Below are 16849 nucleotides of genomic sequence, written 5' to 3'. Positions count from 1 at the left end.
AAACAACAATTTTTAAAAAAACATTTTATTAAAATGTCATGAAAATCACATTTTGAACAGCAGTAATATTTAGCTTGAACTGAGTTTCTGTGGTTGCTTTGGCATGTCTTCAATCTTTAAGTCTCGTGTGTAAAACAACCCAATAGATGGCACTAAAACTCATCTCTGATGAGCTGAAACAGACACTTCAGTGTATTCTACTTATTGATCTTTAATAGATCTAAATGTCTCTTCTTGTAACATCTTACACAAAAGCCGCTATATTGATTTTGATCTTGATTAAAAAAAGTGACTTTCAGTGCTTTGGGATAGATTTCTCCATTCCTGCCCCATCCATCTGCTTCTTTGTACCACATTTTTGTGCAGAAATGCAGCCTGCATCAACTGCTCTCTTCACCTTTATGTACATACAATTTGAAGAAATGCTACATTTTCAGCAGCAGCGGCTGCTTTTAAGTTCCTAATAAAGTTCCCAGTGTTGATGATCATGTGGCTCCCTTACTCAGAAAGCAATCCTTCATCTTAATGTGATAGGCGTAGATGCTAAGCGAGTGAGGGTTTCTGTTGGGCGTTTTTTGGGTAGAGTTGAGGTGTGAAGCCAGAGCCTGTGACCTGTAGAAGTCTGTTGGCATGGCAGCAGCCGCAGCGACTCAGCAGCTGGCACACGTCCTTCCTGAAAGCCCGTGTGAAGAGTGTGTACAAGAAGGGGTTGCAGAGGGAGTTGATGGGATAAAACAGGATGAGCAAGATCTTTGAGTTAGACACGGTTATGAGGGGCACTCCCAGGGCCGCCGAGATGGCGAAGAAGGAGATCGGGGCCATGCACACAAAGTCAGTGAAAATGAGCACGGCCATGCGCTTGGCAATCTTGGTGTCGCCGTTGCGGGTAGAGTGCTTCGGGTTGCGAACACTCAGATATATGCATATGTAACAGTAGCAGACCACCAGGAAAGCGACAACGTTGAGGATGAGCACGGCCACCACGTAAACCTGAGAGTCCAGCGTGTCGATGTCCATGGGCAGACAGATGCTCACCTTGCTGTAGCTGCTGACCCCCACAAGAGGGAGCAGGGCGACCAGCAGAGAGAAAGCCCAGCCTGTCCCCATTATGGCCGCCACGTGGTGCATCCGCAGCCTCTTGTTGACGTGCATGGCATTGGTGATGGTGTGCCAGCGTTCAAGGCTAATTACAGTCAGCGTGTACACCGATAGCTCGCTGGCAAACACTGTCAGGAACCCCGCCACGCCGCATCCGTGCCCCGTCTGCCAGTCTGTGGCGTGGTTGTAGTACTCGTGACGGGAGAGGTAGTCCATGAAGGCAATGAGCATCAGGTAGAGGCCCATGCACAGGTCAGCGAAGGCCAGGTTACACATGAGGAACCTGGAGATGGTTAGCTTGTGGTGGCCAATGAGCAGCATAGCCAGAACAGCCAGGTTTCCGGTCACAGCGAACACGGTGATGATCCAGGTGAGACAGCGCAGGAAGGGAAAGCCCAGCAGGTCCTCACAGGGGTTAAAGGCGTCTGGCTTTGGCGTGCACTTTACGAAGGGGTTTTTAAGACAATTGAATTCCAGGTCCGGGTACTGGAAGTTGATGTAGTCGATAAAGTCCTCGCCATCTGCATTGGGCTCTCTAAGGAATGCACAGATGTTGAGAATACTATAAATATCACAGAGCAATTGCAATTGATCAAGGAAAACTATCTGTGTAAGGAAGGTGAGGAGTCAGAATAAGGGAGTTTATGTATGCTGCATTTTATATATTTATATATATACACTTTGGATAAATCCCAGTGTTAGATGTTATTGAAAAAGATCAATTATTTACGTCCAAACCATTCATTTTGTGTGTTTGTATAAGAGCTTTATTTTAGAAGCTAGAATAAGTGTTGAAGTAGAGACAAACCTCCTTTATTTCTTCTTCTGTGGTCCCTACCATGAATTCCTTCAGCCCCATCCCCTCTCCCCCTTTGTACAATTATCATGTAGGACTCACTTATTACCCCAATCCATCCCATTATTTCTCTTTTTGTTTTCTTTACATTTTTAACTGTCAGCATATTGATTTCAACAAAATTGGCACTTAAATATAGCTGTTTTAAGAGGGAGTGCTAGTAGCTTAAAGTTAGAGTAAACTAAGCTAACTTCTGTTTCATATAATGTATTCATTATATTTGTGTGGGAGCCGGAGAGGACTGTAGATATGGAGGTAGTGTTTCCCTATGTGTTCATCAGAATACACAGAGCCACCCATAAAGAGATCCCGTTGTCAAAACCGTCTTTTCTATCAAACCAACACACACCAATCATTTTGTACACCGGCCAGTGAAGTGACTTACAATTCAGGTTTGCTGAGATCACACAACTTTGTGAAGTTCTTTAAGGCACTTTCCCTTTAAACAAAAAGATGGGAAGAAGATTAGAACTCACAATATGCCAATAAACCCGCTGCTAATTACCAAACTACTCATGATCGGTATTCACCGGACATAGCTCTTGTTCTTTATGCAGATGTGAATGGATTTGTTACATCTCTGGGCCGCGGCTACCTTTGTTTTCGGCGCCACTTGTCAAAGGCACAGCAGTGGCTTGGGTAAGTGAGTTCGGCTTCCAGCAGCTCAGCCAGGCTCTCCAGCTGAGGGAGGGTCTTCAGAGCGTAGGCAAAGCTGGCACTCAAAAACCTCACCTGCCTTAATCCTGCAGGGGGGAGGGAGCTCAGAGCGGTGGAGGAAACATCCCTGAAACGCACACGCAGAGAACACAGGCATATATTTCAGTGAAGATTAGTGAAAAATCGACCAATAGAATACAATGTTTCAATGAGGCATTGGACTACCACCAGCCAATAAAGCAGCTTTGGTCTATCTTGTCTGGGAATTCACATGTAATTTAAACCATTGGAGGGATACAAAGTTAGTCTTTCCCACCATTAGGGGTTTTGTTGATGATGGTTGGAACTGCTGTTTCTTGCAAATTTGCTGAATCTCTCATAGGAACTTATAAAGTGACTGTGTCAGCCTAAATTCTCTTATTCATCAAGGTGTTTCTAAAGAGATGCTCATTCACAACAAAAACTACTTCATCACAGAATGGAGGTTGTAATTACTGGCTCTTAAGGACTGAATAAATTTGATCCAAAGCAAAATAACATTCAGGATCCTCTTCGCTCACACATTTGATTGCATCTTGTAAAATGGCATTCATTAAATCTGAAAATACCCAGAAGTACAACTCTGGACCCCGTACATTCAAAAAGGAAGACTGTTGTTTCTTTTTCTGCGTGTTAGTGAATAACACCAGAAATAATTCTGTAATTCATAAGTGGACATTTTATATCTAAGATACAGAGTGTCCTGCAATCAGAGACCTTGTGAGCTGCAGCTACAGCAGACTGGGCTATTTGCTCACTCATCAGTATTCAGCAGCCCTGCCTTCCTTTGTTGGTTTACACAGACAGGCTGTCACCGCCCTAATGTTTATACAATAAAATGATAAACATTGTTATGAATATTAATCATGCTTCACATGCCCAGTTCGAAATATGGTCGCCTTAATGCTGTTGATTTAAATAACAAAAGATAGCAAATGTATGATTGTCCTCTCTTGTATTTAACTTTGCCACAATCATAAATGACCTGCTCTTTTGATTTCTGCCTCTTATCTTTAACTTGGGGACTACTTCATTTTCAACAGTGGGGAAATCTACTCAAGTGCAATTCTCAGGCACAAGTACTTTATACATTTATCAGAGTTACCCTGCAGGTGAAGGTTATATAGTCAATCATATATTCAGTTTTTAAAATATGATGTATTTTTACAGATTAAACTGCCCAACAGTATACAATATAATGTACTTCAATTAGTCCTGAGCTGATCAAAATTACACATTAACACAAATTTCCGGTCATGTCTCTGCTTCATGGTATCTTAAAAGACGAAGAATGGCTTAAAAACGCTTTCAAAATGTAGAACTATAAATAAAATGATTTTGAAAGTGTCTTTTCTGCACAATAAGTGATTTCCCTTGTGATGCTTTTATTGGTGAAAACAGTTTCTGCTTTGGCCGAGAAGGGCACAGAGGGAACCAAAACAGCAAAGTTGTGCCAACCAGAACAATGAGCCTAAAGATGCAGCTTTAAAAAACCCCGATATGAATACATATTCCATCATTGATTTTTAAGCTGACTTCTGGCCAGTTGGCATGGCATTTTATTTAGTTTTCTTGGTTCATCGTGAATTATGGCCACTTACAGAGTACTTGGACCTGTGGCTCCTTCAAAAGCGTCTTCTTCAATGTCACTCAGATACCAGTTGTCTTTCAAAATCCTACAAAAGACATAAAAAAAACAACTGTAACACAAAGTGACCTCCGGGTCAAACAGCAGTTTGGCAGTTTACATGCAATATGAAAGAGAATCTTAGATGACACAATAATGGCCCACAATGCCCCTCAAACCATTTTCATCTACTTTTTGTTTTCTCAGCATGACACTGAGGAAGATGAGCATTATTTTTAGACAGCAGGGTGTCTGCACATATCTTGTCCCTGTCCCACATTGAGCAGTACAGAGCAGAGCAAGAAAACCACAGGGCATCCAATCTTTGTTTAGTCTTACATAACGTTTGTTTACTGGTACACTCAGTTTTTTATGATTAGAAAAAGAAAATCCTTAAAACCTGAGCAGCATACTCAACAGTAACATGCAGTATCAGCCTGTTATGTTATTGTTGTTATAGTTTATTATGAGGGAAAAGTCTTACAATGTGTTGAGCTTGGTTCCGTTGAATGCATGCGATTTGATTTTCTTGAAGCCGTTTCTAAACAGGTTCCTGTCAAGGACACAATGTTATACATTTGCGGTCAAAAAAAGCACCTATCACCAAGGTCAGAGAACTGAACATGCAATTAAATAACCATATCGAGACACATCAACAGATGTTAACAAAGTTGTAACAAATGATGACAAATTGTTGCCCTTAGCTCTGATAATGTGGCAAAAGGAACTTTGGCTCGTGTACTCACATCTCAACATACTCCTCTGTGATGCCCTGGAAAGAATTGGCAGGAATGATGTCGATCATCATGTTGTCTGCCATGTCTCTACACGGAGAAGATAACATTCACCCGGGCTGTTTGGCTTAATTATCAGTTGGACTAAATTATGCATATTCGTAAAAAAAGAGCACTTTGATGAACTGTGACCCAGTCGGAGGGTTTGCTGGGGGGTAGGTGGCAATGTGACATTGATAGATAAAAGTCAAACCGGGCTCACAAATAACAACTTGGGCTCCACTTAGGCATTTTTATAACATGGAGAACATGCAGTTTTGCAACATGCAGGAAGACACTAATCCAGTTTAGAAACACACATTTCTTTAATATGATTACTCACAGGATAAAATTTGGCACCAGGGAAGAGATAGTTGTGAAATCTGGGAAGTGTCTCAGCCCTGTGTTGGAGATACTCCTGTGAAGAAGAGCAGCAGAGACACATGATCGTGAGCAGACAAGAATAAATCTAAATTCATTTTTTTTTCAACCTACAAAATGTCACAGGGTTGCGCCATTGTCAGAGTTGGCGAGAGATGATTCCAGTTCAGACATTTCACAGTCACATTTAATTTGCAACGATGAATGCTAGATAAATCAAAAATATTTCCAGGTTGCTGGATCCTACATACCCCACAATGCAATTCGATATAACTTTTTACCTAGACCCTCCCTCCCTCTTAAATATGCTCATGTTTCAAACTCAATGAACCCAGTTCCTCTCGCAGGTCGTTTGGCAGAAGTTTTAGGTTTAACTCAAAATAACCCTGATGACATCATTGGCTTGGGTCCCCTTTTAACCCATCAACATCCACTTTTCCCGATTAAATTACCCTATTTATACAATATCTCATTCAAGACTGTTTGACAGTGCCATATTTATTCTACATTGGCTTTTTCTAACTCTACATTCATAATGACAAGTACCTAGCAGAGGCCAAATAACGAAGTTATTTCTTCCTAAAACATAAATCAAATAATGTCATCTGAAAAGTAAACAGATGAGTTTTATTTGAGGAAAGATAGTCAATTGCATAGTGTGTGAAATGAAAATAGACTGAGCACATGATGAAATGTGTGTCTGCCATATGGATTTACATTGATACTTTGAATAAGGACCCATGGCAAACATGAACTCAATAAATTGTTTATCTATTAAAACTGCATTGGCGGAGTTGGGTGCCTTTGACTGGAGTCTCCCAGGACCCCAATACATTGGTATTTGTTAAAAAGCACTAATTAAAACAGAAACCAATGACATGAAGTCATTAGGTACAAGTTGAGCAACAAATTCTTGAAAAAATGGACATTATAATAATAAAGCACCTGTGAGATATGACAAAACGTGTACCTCTGGGGACCAGTTGGTAGGATTAAGGTTAAAAGGTCCACTAAATTAAAATAAAGTTGTGTGAGATTAAACAATGCATGGCTGCAGAGAAGCAGATTATAATGACTGACCCACCTGCTGGTCAGTGTGGTTTAAATAGATCGGATGGATAGAGTAATGACACAATCTAAAGCAGAATGACTTACAAATATTCCAGTTTGGGGAGGTCAGTGAAGGCTCCTTTTTCAATAACTCTCAGACTGTTGATATTCTGCACACAACTGTGGGAATAAAAATGAGGGACGGGCATCAGTAATTACAATATTGCTGTCAGTGGCTGTCAACAAACAAACGCGGAAAAGCCTATTCAAAATGTCAGCCGCTCTGGAAGTCAAGGATTAAACACGCCGCTTTGTGACCGAGAGACTAAATCCTGTGAAACTCAAATGCAACACAAAACACCTACCAACCATTCAAATGAATAACTGGTTTCATCGTGCAGCTTGAATTTGACGTTTAGTTGAAGGTAAAGCGTCACTTACATTTGAGTCAGGCTGTGGAGGGAGAGGAAGGCATGTCTGTGTATATGTGTGATGCAGTCACTCTGGGAGATCTCACTGTGGCACAAAGACACGGCTCCACATCAGTCAACAGATTAATAAGAGCCTGTAAACAAATTACCCTTGAAAGGTCTCCGTTCAAGCTCACAAACATGGAGCTTTAGCAACACAAGTTATGGATTTCTTTCCTCACCTACTTTTTAATGCACTTATTTTAGAAATAGGACAGAGATGATTGATATTGGGACACAAAGCATGAGGGGGAATATTAAAAACTTCTAGGGCACCACATGCCTCACCTCATGTTTGGAGAAGCTCCAAACATACATCATGGATGCATCTGGGCCAGGGGGAGACTAAGTGAAGATGGTTGAAAAGGAGGACTAAACAAAGACGTTCGGAGACGAAGAAAGTCAACAAGACTCCTCCATTCGTCCTTGAACACTTTGTTTTCTGATGAGAGGCACGGCTGACTCCCCTCACCGAGCCGCTCTCCATCTCCTTTTTTGTAATAATCGTTTTCTCCCACTCTACTGTAATCAGCGCACACTTTTCTTAGGTTAACGTCACTCTTCTTCCATCTCAAACAAACAGAAAAACAAACAATTAAATGTCTCCATCTGTACTGCTTAAATTGTGTTTCTTTCGTGCCCTCATCTGATTGCATTATGTATAGTGTCATAATTACCACTTACAGCTCATTAAAAGCTTTTATACATCTAGATGAAGCTGTGCAGTGATTTTCAGTTTGCGTCACCGGTGACAAACCACACACACCTGATGTCATTCCACCTTGACACAGGGGTTATGGCAAACTAGCTAAGGGCTCAAAAGATCACAGCTTGAGGAGTGGCGCCTCATTTAAACCTGTGTGTGTTTTATCGCTTTAAACTATTTTGCGAATGGAGGCAAGATTTGAACGTAATGAACACATTATGCCGGTGCTGTAAGTATCTGAGACTGATAAGACTTGTCCCTGAGGAGCGGAGCAAAGTCAAACACACTCAACACCAACCGCCTGGAAATGATTTCACCACAGGCGAGCACACGCTATCAGCTCATCAAACTGTAAGAGAGATGTTAATTAAATAGTGAAACCCATTCAGGATAATGTGCTGGCTTTAGGACTCGGTATTCAGTAGCTTCAAACATGATAAAGATGAGATCAGCGATCAAGATGAAAAGAGGTTATGTTTTCACTCGACTGTTGTTTTTTAGTAAGATCAGCTGTGGGATATATTTTACAGCTTCCCTCTTTTAACAAGATCATGTTTATGAATAATTTCAATCTGATTCCTTGATAGGGGTCATTCACTTTCACCTTCTGTCTCTCATTACTGAATGGGAGACTCCAGAGGAGTAAAATGCAATTTTGTTAAGGAATAATAAATAGTCATCGTGTTTTTCACCATAGTAATGTTAACCTCCTCCTCTGATGACAAGCATCTGGCAAATATCTGATGTTTTCAGTATATTATTTATCAGTCAGAGATCATTGTGTCATAACAGAAAAGTAAACATAGTTAAAGTGTTTCATATATAAAAATGACTAAATATTAAACCTTTTTTTATTTCAAAGCCTGATTTCTGAGATGTATTTATTTTTCATTATCAATGCTCAGGACCCAATTTTTCAAAATTGAACATAATACACTACAATATTGAGTTATTTTAAAGGACATAAAATCACAAAATCTATGGAGCAGTGGAAAAAAACACTCCTAGAGATTTTGAAGAGCGCTCTCTAATAGCAAAATATATACAAACATCATACTGTATAGTACTACAATGTTTTATGAAATTGTACTTCATTGTCAGAGGCAAGTGGTGTACTTGTCTTGCAGAAATACTCTTTCTCTATTTCTAACTGGTGCTACAATATGCCCCTGCATAAATGTATACATTATCTGATATAACACCATTTTTAGGCTACAGTAGTTTCTTTTTGTACTCTAATCCAAAATGAACATACAGTAAATACTCTGCTCACACAGACCAATAGGTGGCGTTACAGGGAAAGCATATTTCAACTGTATTTGGAGGTTAATTTGCAAAGGACTTTAGATTTATAGAATTTCTTCTTTTGTCCGGTACATTACATTTCCTCAAAGTGGAAAGTCGGTGACATTACTAATAATGTATCTTTCAATGTTTATTGAGGGACGGTCAAAGGATTTTTAGGTTAAATTGTCCAAATTCTGTTAAACTTCAACACTGGCAACAATTAACTGTGTCAATTAGGTAAAATGCATAATTTATCTGATCATTTTAAAACGTTTCACTTAAGTTTGAATAGTCAGCATTCTCCTTTGCTTGTTTCGTCAAGGCTAAAGTGTCAATCAGCAGAAGTGTCTCCCTTTCTGAGTTAAACCCAACTTTTATGTACCAAACATACATTCCTTCAACCAACAACAGCATATAAAAAAATAAAGATACTTACATTATTGTAATGTTGATCAGTTCCTTGAAGGCATACATGGGGACTTCTTTCAAGGGCAGATGATTGAGCCTTCTGTGAGATTCATAAGTAAAGTTGTTAACTTTTCAGGTTATCCTTAAAACATTATTTTAATCCTAAAATCATTTAAAAAACAAACAAACCCGTATAAGAATATTACAGTGAGACAGTAAGTATAGTCACAAATATATTACAAGTTAGTGATAAGCCGGACACAAAAAAAAGTCATAAAATAAAAGTCTATAGTATGGGGGCAGTGATGGGCTCAGTGTAAAGTACCACAGACCCTCTGTCACCAAAAATCAACTCTGAATCTTGGAAAAAGTTGTGTTACTTACAGTCGAGACACGGATCTTGCTCCTGCCCGAGAGGCCAGCTGAGTGTCTCTGGTGCACCGAAAAGTCTCGGCGGTGCAGTGGCAGATGGCCGGACAGGCATAAGCCCAGCAGGAGCGCACATTCAGGACACCGGACAGAGCGACCAGGAGCCAGACCGCCCGGTGAGCCATGCGTGACACCGGGCCACTCGCTACGGGAATAAAAATAATAATAATAATAAAAAAAAAAAACTCTGCTGAATCTGCTCAAAGTTGAAGATACAACAACAACAACAAAAAAAAAACAAAACCCTCAGGAAAGTCTTACATGCCAGACCAAAGGCAAAAGGCTAAATAATATGATGGTCTTTTGGCACCTGTATCTCTCAACAGGATCCACTGCTGACTTCAGGTGCTGTCGTAATTTTGACGATGCTTCCAGTCTGGGAGATTCAATAAAGTGAAACTCAAGCGGAATCTTCTTTGACAGCTGAGCTGCAGAGACGTGACGTTTAGTGGGCGGAGATAATAAAAAGCTCTGTCAAATACTGGTGTCGAAAGTGATGTTGAAGGAGAGCTGTCACTCGGTTTTGTTCATTACAAAATCCACTTTCAGAGCTCAGAATTGCATTTACAGTTGAAGTTATAGTTTTTTTTCTTCTTCTTTTAAATAACAGTCTTTGGTCTATTTCTTCTTTAGATAGTTTTGAGGGGAAATTGTGCATTTCTCCAAAAGTATTAAACATCTAATTTTGCAAATACAAATAATCTTAAATATGTCCTTTTGTGATTCAGGGAATCCATGTGTTTCTAATAATTCTACAAGGTTTGGAAATCCATCTAATTGAGGTGCTGATTGTTTTTGAAAGGTCTGCACTGCAAGAACTCTCAACCGTAAGGCAGACAAAATGTAATGAAACTTGATGTTCACTGCCATAGACTACTCAATTTAAGCAAATTACAATGGTCTGCAAATACGTTTTTATGGAAATGAATGGAAACCAGATTTATTTAAATGTGTTAAACAGAGCAAATTGGTTAGTTGAAATGTAAAGTATACCCTGTGAATTTTAGAGCTAAATCATACAAAAGTGCTGATATGGTCCTTTCAATATATCCTTTATTACTATATGTACTTCTAATAATGTACAATCTTGAATGCAGGACTTGTTTCGCAAGGGAACAGTTTATATTGTCAACTATACATTAACTAATTTTCATTCTGTAAGTGCTCTGCTGGATATCAAAAAAGAGAAAGAAAAGAAAGACATTATGGTTACTCTGTTATCAAGCCAAATACATGCACTCAAATGCACCAACAGTTCACAGGAAGGAAACAGACTTGGAAGTAGGATCACATACTATATGCTCATATGCACTTGAAGGCAGCATATCCCACTTCCCTACACAGAGGCTGTAAAAAGCCCAGAAAGAAATCATCATTTTCTTTTCCCAATGCATGTTAAAGACCAACTAAAGAAAAAAAGCCTGTCTCAAAGCTTCGATGGTCCCCTTTAAAATGCCAGAAATCAAACCTGATGTTTGAGAAAAGACAAAGACATTCATCATCCAAATCTATGCTGCTAAAGCTGCAGCTGTATTTTTTTATGGCCTGGCCCGCTCTGCAGCAAAATGTGTTTTTACGTTGACTCATTAATATCTAAATATTAATTCACACAGGGAAAAAAACTGGAATTTTTATGAATAAAGTTGTTGTTATGAAGCAGTTCCTTCCTTCCCTGGTTTTACACATTTGCCCAGTGTAACTCATGTCCGTAGACAGCCAGACATAAACAGACACGTAAACAGACAGACAGATCAACTGAAAGCTGGATGACACTAGTTAAACAAACTTAGTTATTTTAATTTCTATTGTCTTACAGTGAAACTAATGGTACAACCAAGTCTGTTGGTTGAGTAACAGGTGACTCCATGGATGAAGACGAAGCTCAGGCAGGATGCTTCTGTTTGTTGTTCCACTGGAAAGAACCTTTTTATAGCTGACATGTCAACCTGGAAGAAGGAGAGGGGGTAAAAAATAACAGTTTAATACAGCAACAATACAAAGCCACTTTGCTGTAAAACAACATTTGCTTTTACGACGCTTTACATCACAGGAGACAACACAACAACGAGCCGAGGTCCCGTTTTCACCAGTTTGTCAAACGAAAAGCTTTGTGTCACCACCGTCCTGAGCTACATCTCCTCTTCTGTCAGGGACCCTGACCCCATTTACAACTCTCTTATCCTGCCTCTTCACACTGCCACTGTGACCCAGGACAAAAGAGCAGCAACACTTTCTTCACACTGCTGCTGTGTAGCACACACACGCACACACACATACACACAAACACAGGCACACCTACACGCACACAAATGCTCAGTCCCCTGGAGAGGTTACCTCCTGGTACTGTTTACCAAGACTTGCTCATTCCCTGCCAGCCTCTCAGCAGAGCACAGTGTCAAGTTCCTGTATGTTTAACTCTTGTAGAAGAATAAAAAACACTGACAGGGAGAGTGGGACTAATTTATGCGAGTGGACTTCTATGAGTCAGCCCACGTCTTCATGCTAAACACCACGCTGTGCATCACATCACACCTCGAAGGTCAAGCACAGCGGGGAGAGACTTTCAAGAAAAAGCGTACGGACACAATTTCAATATTAGATCTACATAACATTAAAATTTCATTATTGCTTGACAGAATGTGAAAAATAAGTGGTTACACTTATTCTAATAGTCGATTGTTAGATTAGTGCTGCTTTTCAAGCATTAGCTTTGCTTTAGTAGCCAGCACCTTGCCTCATGCTTTATTGGGTTTATCAGCATGGCTGGAACAGCTACTGCTGACAAATCTCTTTGGATAAAACACTGTTAAATGGCCCCCCAGGGGGGGTGGGGGGGAAATGCAGTGTTACGGGGACTCACATTTAAAGCCCTGGTTATCTGATTTAAAAAGGACATTAGTAGTTACACTGTTTAATCACTATTCACTGTAATAAATGAAACATAAAGTAAAATAAGCAACTTTAATTTAGTAATTCTATTATAAATAAGGTATTTTACCTTAATACATTCATTTTACCTTTTTTTCAAAACAGAACAGTCCCTGACATAAGACCTAAAAGAACAAGGCATGTGATTAAAAATAATAGAAATTATTATTATTTTTGCTACAGTAAAAGTGTTTGTTTGAATTCTTCTAACAAATGAAGAATACATGAAGAAAGTCCAGAGTACAGTTTTTTTCTCCTGGTACCAATAAAAGTGCTCATTTTGGTGCCGTTTCTTTGATTTGGCTTAGTATCTAAATATGCCCAAAATGACCAATATGGTTGAGCTGCGGCCTGTAGCATCCTCAACAGCACTCACATCGCGCCCACCTCATGCTCACCATATCCCGTCAGCTTAACATAGCCTATGGGGCCGAAGCCGGACCACACACACCGGCCTCTTCTCGCTGCAGTTGTGTCTGCGGCCGCACGGTGGCAGCTCCGGAAATGATACGCTGTAAATGTGTTCACGACCTTAAGCACAATCACATGAAGGGTCACTGGTTGGCCTGTTTCAATTAGCATAATTGTACCACGGCACAGTGAACATTTATTTTAATAATGACTGATTTAATGCACCACTTTGTAATGTAGGAGAAGTTCACTGCGACCTCCAGCCAGGTGTGTGACGACGTTTCTGCAGACTGTTACTCCCTGGTATGATGGCAGAGCCTCATTCAGCTCGAAATGTTTTGTTTTTTAGGAGCGCAGTGGGACCAGAGAGTGGACTGGGTATACTGGGACCAGAGAGGCCGAGTGGACCGGTTTAATGGATACTGTGCTTTTGTGAATGAACGAGAAGTTGAGCATTGAGCGGATCGTGGGGTACTTCGCGCTGCCGTTCAGACAGGTCAGTAATGAACGCTGCGGGACTCTCCAGTTTAGAACGTTTACCGCCACTTCGTTGCCTAGCAACGCAGTTGAGTGTGCACGCTGCGCACTGTGTAAAAAAAACAACAACAACTGCGCAGTCTCTTGTTTGCTATAAAATCAGTGTTAGTGGCAGCAGCCGCCTGGAGTTTATATTGTTTACATGTTGTCTTCATTGGTGATGTTTTTTATTCTACTGTTGATTTTAAAAGAGGGTCAGGAGCCCCGCTGTCCATAGCTGGTTTTATTTATTTTATTTCATCATTTTTGTTTAATTGAAAATCAGTTGAATGCAAAAACGTTTTTCACCATAAGGAGTCTAGTTGAAGGTGTTGCTCCACTTGTGTATAAATTGACTTTTAATGCACATTAATCTATTTTGTAACCTCAAGATGTTCTTTGATTTAACAGCAGCTCTCCAAGCACCCTATTATCAAATGTGATGCAGTTACTTATACTCAGAGTACATTTGACCTACCTACTTTTAACTTTTACACAAGTACATTCTTACTCAGGCACCTTTACTTGAGTACAGTTTTCGTTAACTAACAGTACTTATACTTTTCTAGTACTCTTTCCACCTCTGCTGAAGAGGACTGAGGTCATGTTTACACCAAGCCGGATCAGAGGATTTTACTCTTAAGACCATGTCCACTCCTTCAGATGAACTTTTAAACACACTACTCCCCCCTCAGTTATGGCCTTTCGCTTTGTTTTGGTCTCTTTTGTGGAAAGCTTTCTGAGAAAAAAATCTGCAAATGCTCATAAGGAGGTAAACCTTTGACATCCATACAGTACTAATTTGTGAATCCACATAAGAGGAAGATGGACTACTTCTTCTTTTTTAGGGTACCGCAGTGACAAATGAGAGCAGTGTCATTCAGACCTGTGTGGATGTGGCATAACACACTGTATGTGTGATCGCACCCAACAATGTCACCGTCCCTTTTCTTTGTTACTGTAAGTAGAGGTTCCTTTTTTAGGGACGAGGTTCCTTTTGCCTCTGGGTGGGAGGCTGTTGACCTGTCAGCGTCCTGCTGGTTATCAAGGCACACAAGGAGAGTGTGAGGAACACAGCACAACACAAAATGACGTGACACACTAAGACGCCACGTAATGTAAAGCAGTTTCATAAAATCCAGCGTATAACAATAGAGCACAATATAAAACAACACCAACCCACATGAGACAATACATCATAACAGCAAAGAACACAAAGGGAGCACAGACATCAACACATTCGGAGTCAGAACAGGCCTGCAGTCATTACTGAAAGTGGTGGAAGCAGCAGTTGGTGTCAAATGCTGTTTACTTGCAATTTCCACAGAAAGTGACATTTTCAGGGAGTGAGTTCAAGAACGAACACACATCAGTGTGGCATTTGAGGTAATTGGCAACAGGGGCACTGAGTGTGTCCTGAGAGTCCCTTTGTTTTATTCTTCACCATAGCTGCAGCAAAGATCGACTTCTGTCCGTCACTGTCAAACTGAACAGTTGCTAAAACCGAAATAGAATTAAAGCAATCCCCCAGTTCCACTCCCAGTCAAATTAAACCACTATTACGTAACACTGCATTTCAAAGCCTTAATCAACTCTTTTCATGTAATTCTGCATATTTTAGGTAAACACAAATGAAGCATAGCATTAGTCAGAAGTCACACTGTGTCATTCATAGCTCTGTTACGTCTACTAATATTCATGCAGGTGAAAAGTGCACTTTTCAATTTTCTTTGCTAATCACGCTCATGCTGACACTATTTGCTGTTGCAGCTCCCTCCACCACCGAAACCTTCTCCTTGTGTGTTGAACCTTTTGTTCATTTGCAAATGTTCATTTTTGTTCATTTATGTTTATTAGTGGATAATTAGTTCTCTCAGCTAAATCCTTGTTGTTGCTTTTATACTTTGAGAGCTCCCCGCACATAGCAGAGCCTTCTCCACCAATAACGACAGCCAATGGTCAATTACTAGAGGAGTCTCAAAATCGAAAACCCCCTCTATAAGTCAAATTAATGAGCTCATGACAAAAGGTGCTAAATGCAAAATTCAGAGCATTTCTATTGCCTCCGCACGGCTCTCAACAATACTGTCAAGAAGGATGACCATACCATACCGGCTGTTATTGCCGTATGAGTGCAGTGCAGAGCCGCGGCTGTAAACTCACCAGTGGGGAATGCTGACATGCACTAACATGCACTTAAAAGCACAGGTGGCCAAACGGGCCAAAAGTTTAGATTACAACACGCAGAGGGAGAACAAAACAATTTTCCAAGGACCCCATCATAATCGTAACACAATTTAAGCATATGCTAACTACCATTTGTTCTCTTAGATGCCATTGGAACTTTTTCTATTTTAAAGCCTTTCTACCTAAATATTGTTTGATAATGATAAACAGAAACCTACAATTTGGATAATGTTTATACCACTTTGTTTTGCTTTCTATATTCCGGGTGCTTTGGTTAAAAGCATATCTGTTTCTATCGGTCCAAAGCTAACTTGGATGGGAGTAATGGACACGGAATGTTTGTTTAATTTGCACAAATTGATCCCCATCTTCAGTTATGTTCTTTGTAATGATACATCACAATTTCACAATTTAAAGCAAATTATTTAGCAAACCCTCTCACACTGTGCCACAGACCCCACTTTGAGGATCACTAGCACAGAGAACCTTTTAATTTAAATTTGATTTGTAAAATTTAGTGTAACTTGGAAAATATACTGCAGCTCTCTGTTCTATATGTGCGGACTTTCCTACAGTCCAAGAGGCTTTGTAATCGGACATTTGTTTAAGAAACGTCTGGTTGAAACCACAAGGTTGAGAGCTGCATCTCTTCTGTTGGTCATTTAGCTTCAGGATTAAGTCAACAGGAGTTGGATAGGGAGGGACACAATGTTCCATAATCTATGTACTTATGTGTGTGTGTGTGTGTCTCTGAAAAAGAAAAAGCTGCTTTTTACTTAACCGTGTTCAACCAAAACCCCAAAATAGAAAATAATTAAAAGAGCATTCTGTGACCCAGAATAAAAATCTCTTCCTAAACTGACATTGCTTGCTGATGAAGTTGTCATTTCTGAAACCTCCTTCTGTATCTTATACATATATATATTTATTTTCCTTCCTGTTGGGCATTTAAAAATATATTTGATCATTAATTCTTAAATTCCTCCCTTTTTAAATTGTATTTAAGAATAGAGTGGTGTTTAGGAA

General features: G+C 40.0%; 1 protein-coding gene across 1 annotated transcript; it reads right to left on the bottom strand.

Annotated features, from left to right (window-relative positions):
- Nucleotides 1-7: 7 nt before the first annotated feature.
- LOC129092803 (lutropin-choriogonadotropic hormone receptor-like) lies at nucleotides 8-10161 on the bottom strand. The gene is given in 13 exon segments (XM_054600826.1): nucleotides 8-624; nucleotides 626-1633; nucleotides 2340-2393; nucleotides 2550-2738; nucleotides 4252-4326; nucleotides 4762-4830; nucleotides 5024-5101; nucleotides 5394-5468; nucleotides 6587-6661; nucleotides 6923-6997; nucleotides 9381-9452; nucleotides 9737-9926; nucleotides 10092-10161. Coding segments are annotated over 12 exon segments (2079 nt in total). The 5' UTR covers nucleotides 9907-9926; nucleotides 10092-10161; the 3' UTR covers nucleotides 8-485.
- Between the last annotated feature and the right edge of the window lie 6688 nt (nucleotides 10162-16849).

The sequence above is a fragment of the Anoplopoma fimbria genome, chromosome 6, assembly GCF_027596085.1.
Source record: "Anoplopoma fimbria isolate UVic2021 breed Golden Eagle Sablefish chromosome 6, Afim_UVic_2022, whole genome shotgun sequence".
NCBI classification, from domain to species: Eukaryota; Metazoa; Chordata; class Actinopteri; order Perciformes; family Anoplopomatidae; genus Anoplopoma; species Anoplopoma fimbria.
Note: the sequence above shows the minus strand (reverse complement) of the source record. Positions and strands in the feature narration are given on the sequence as shown.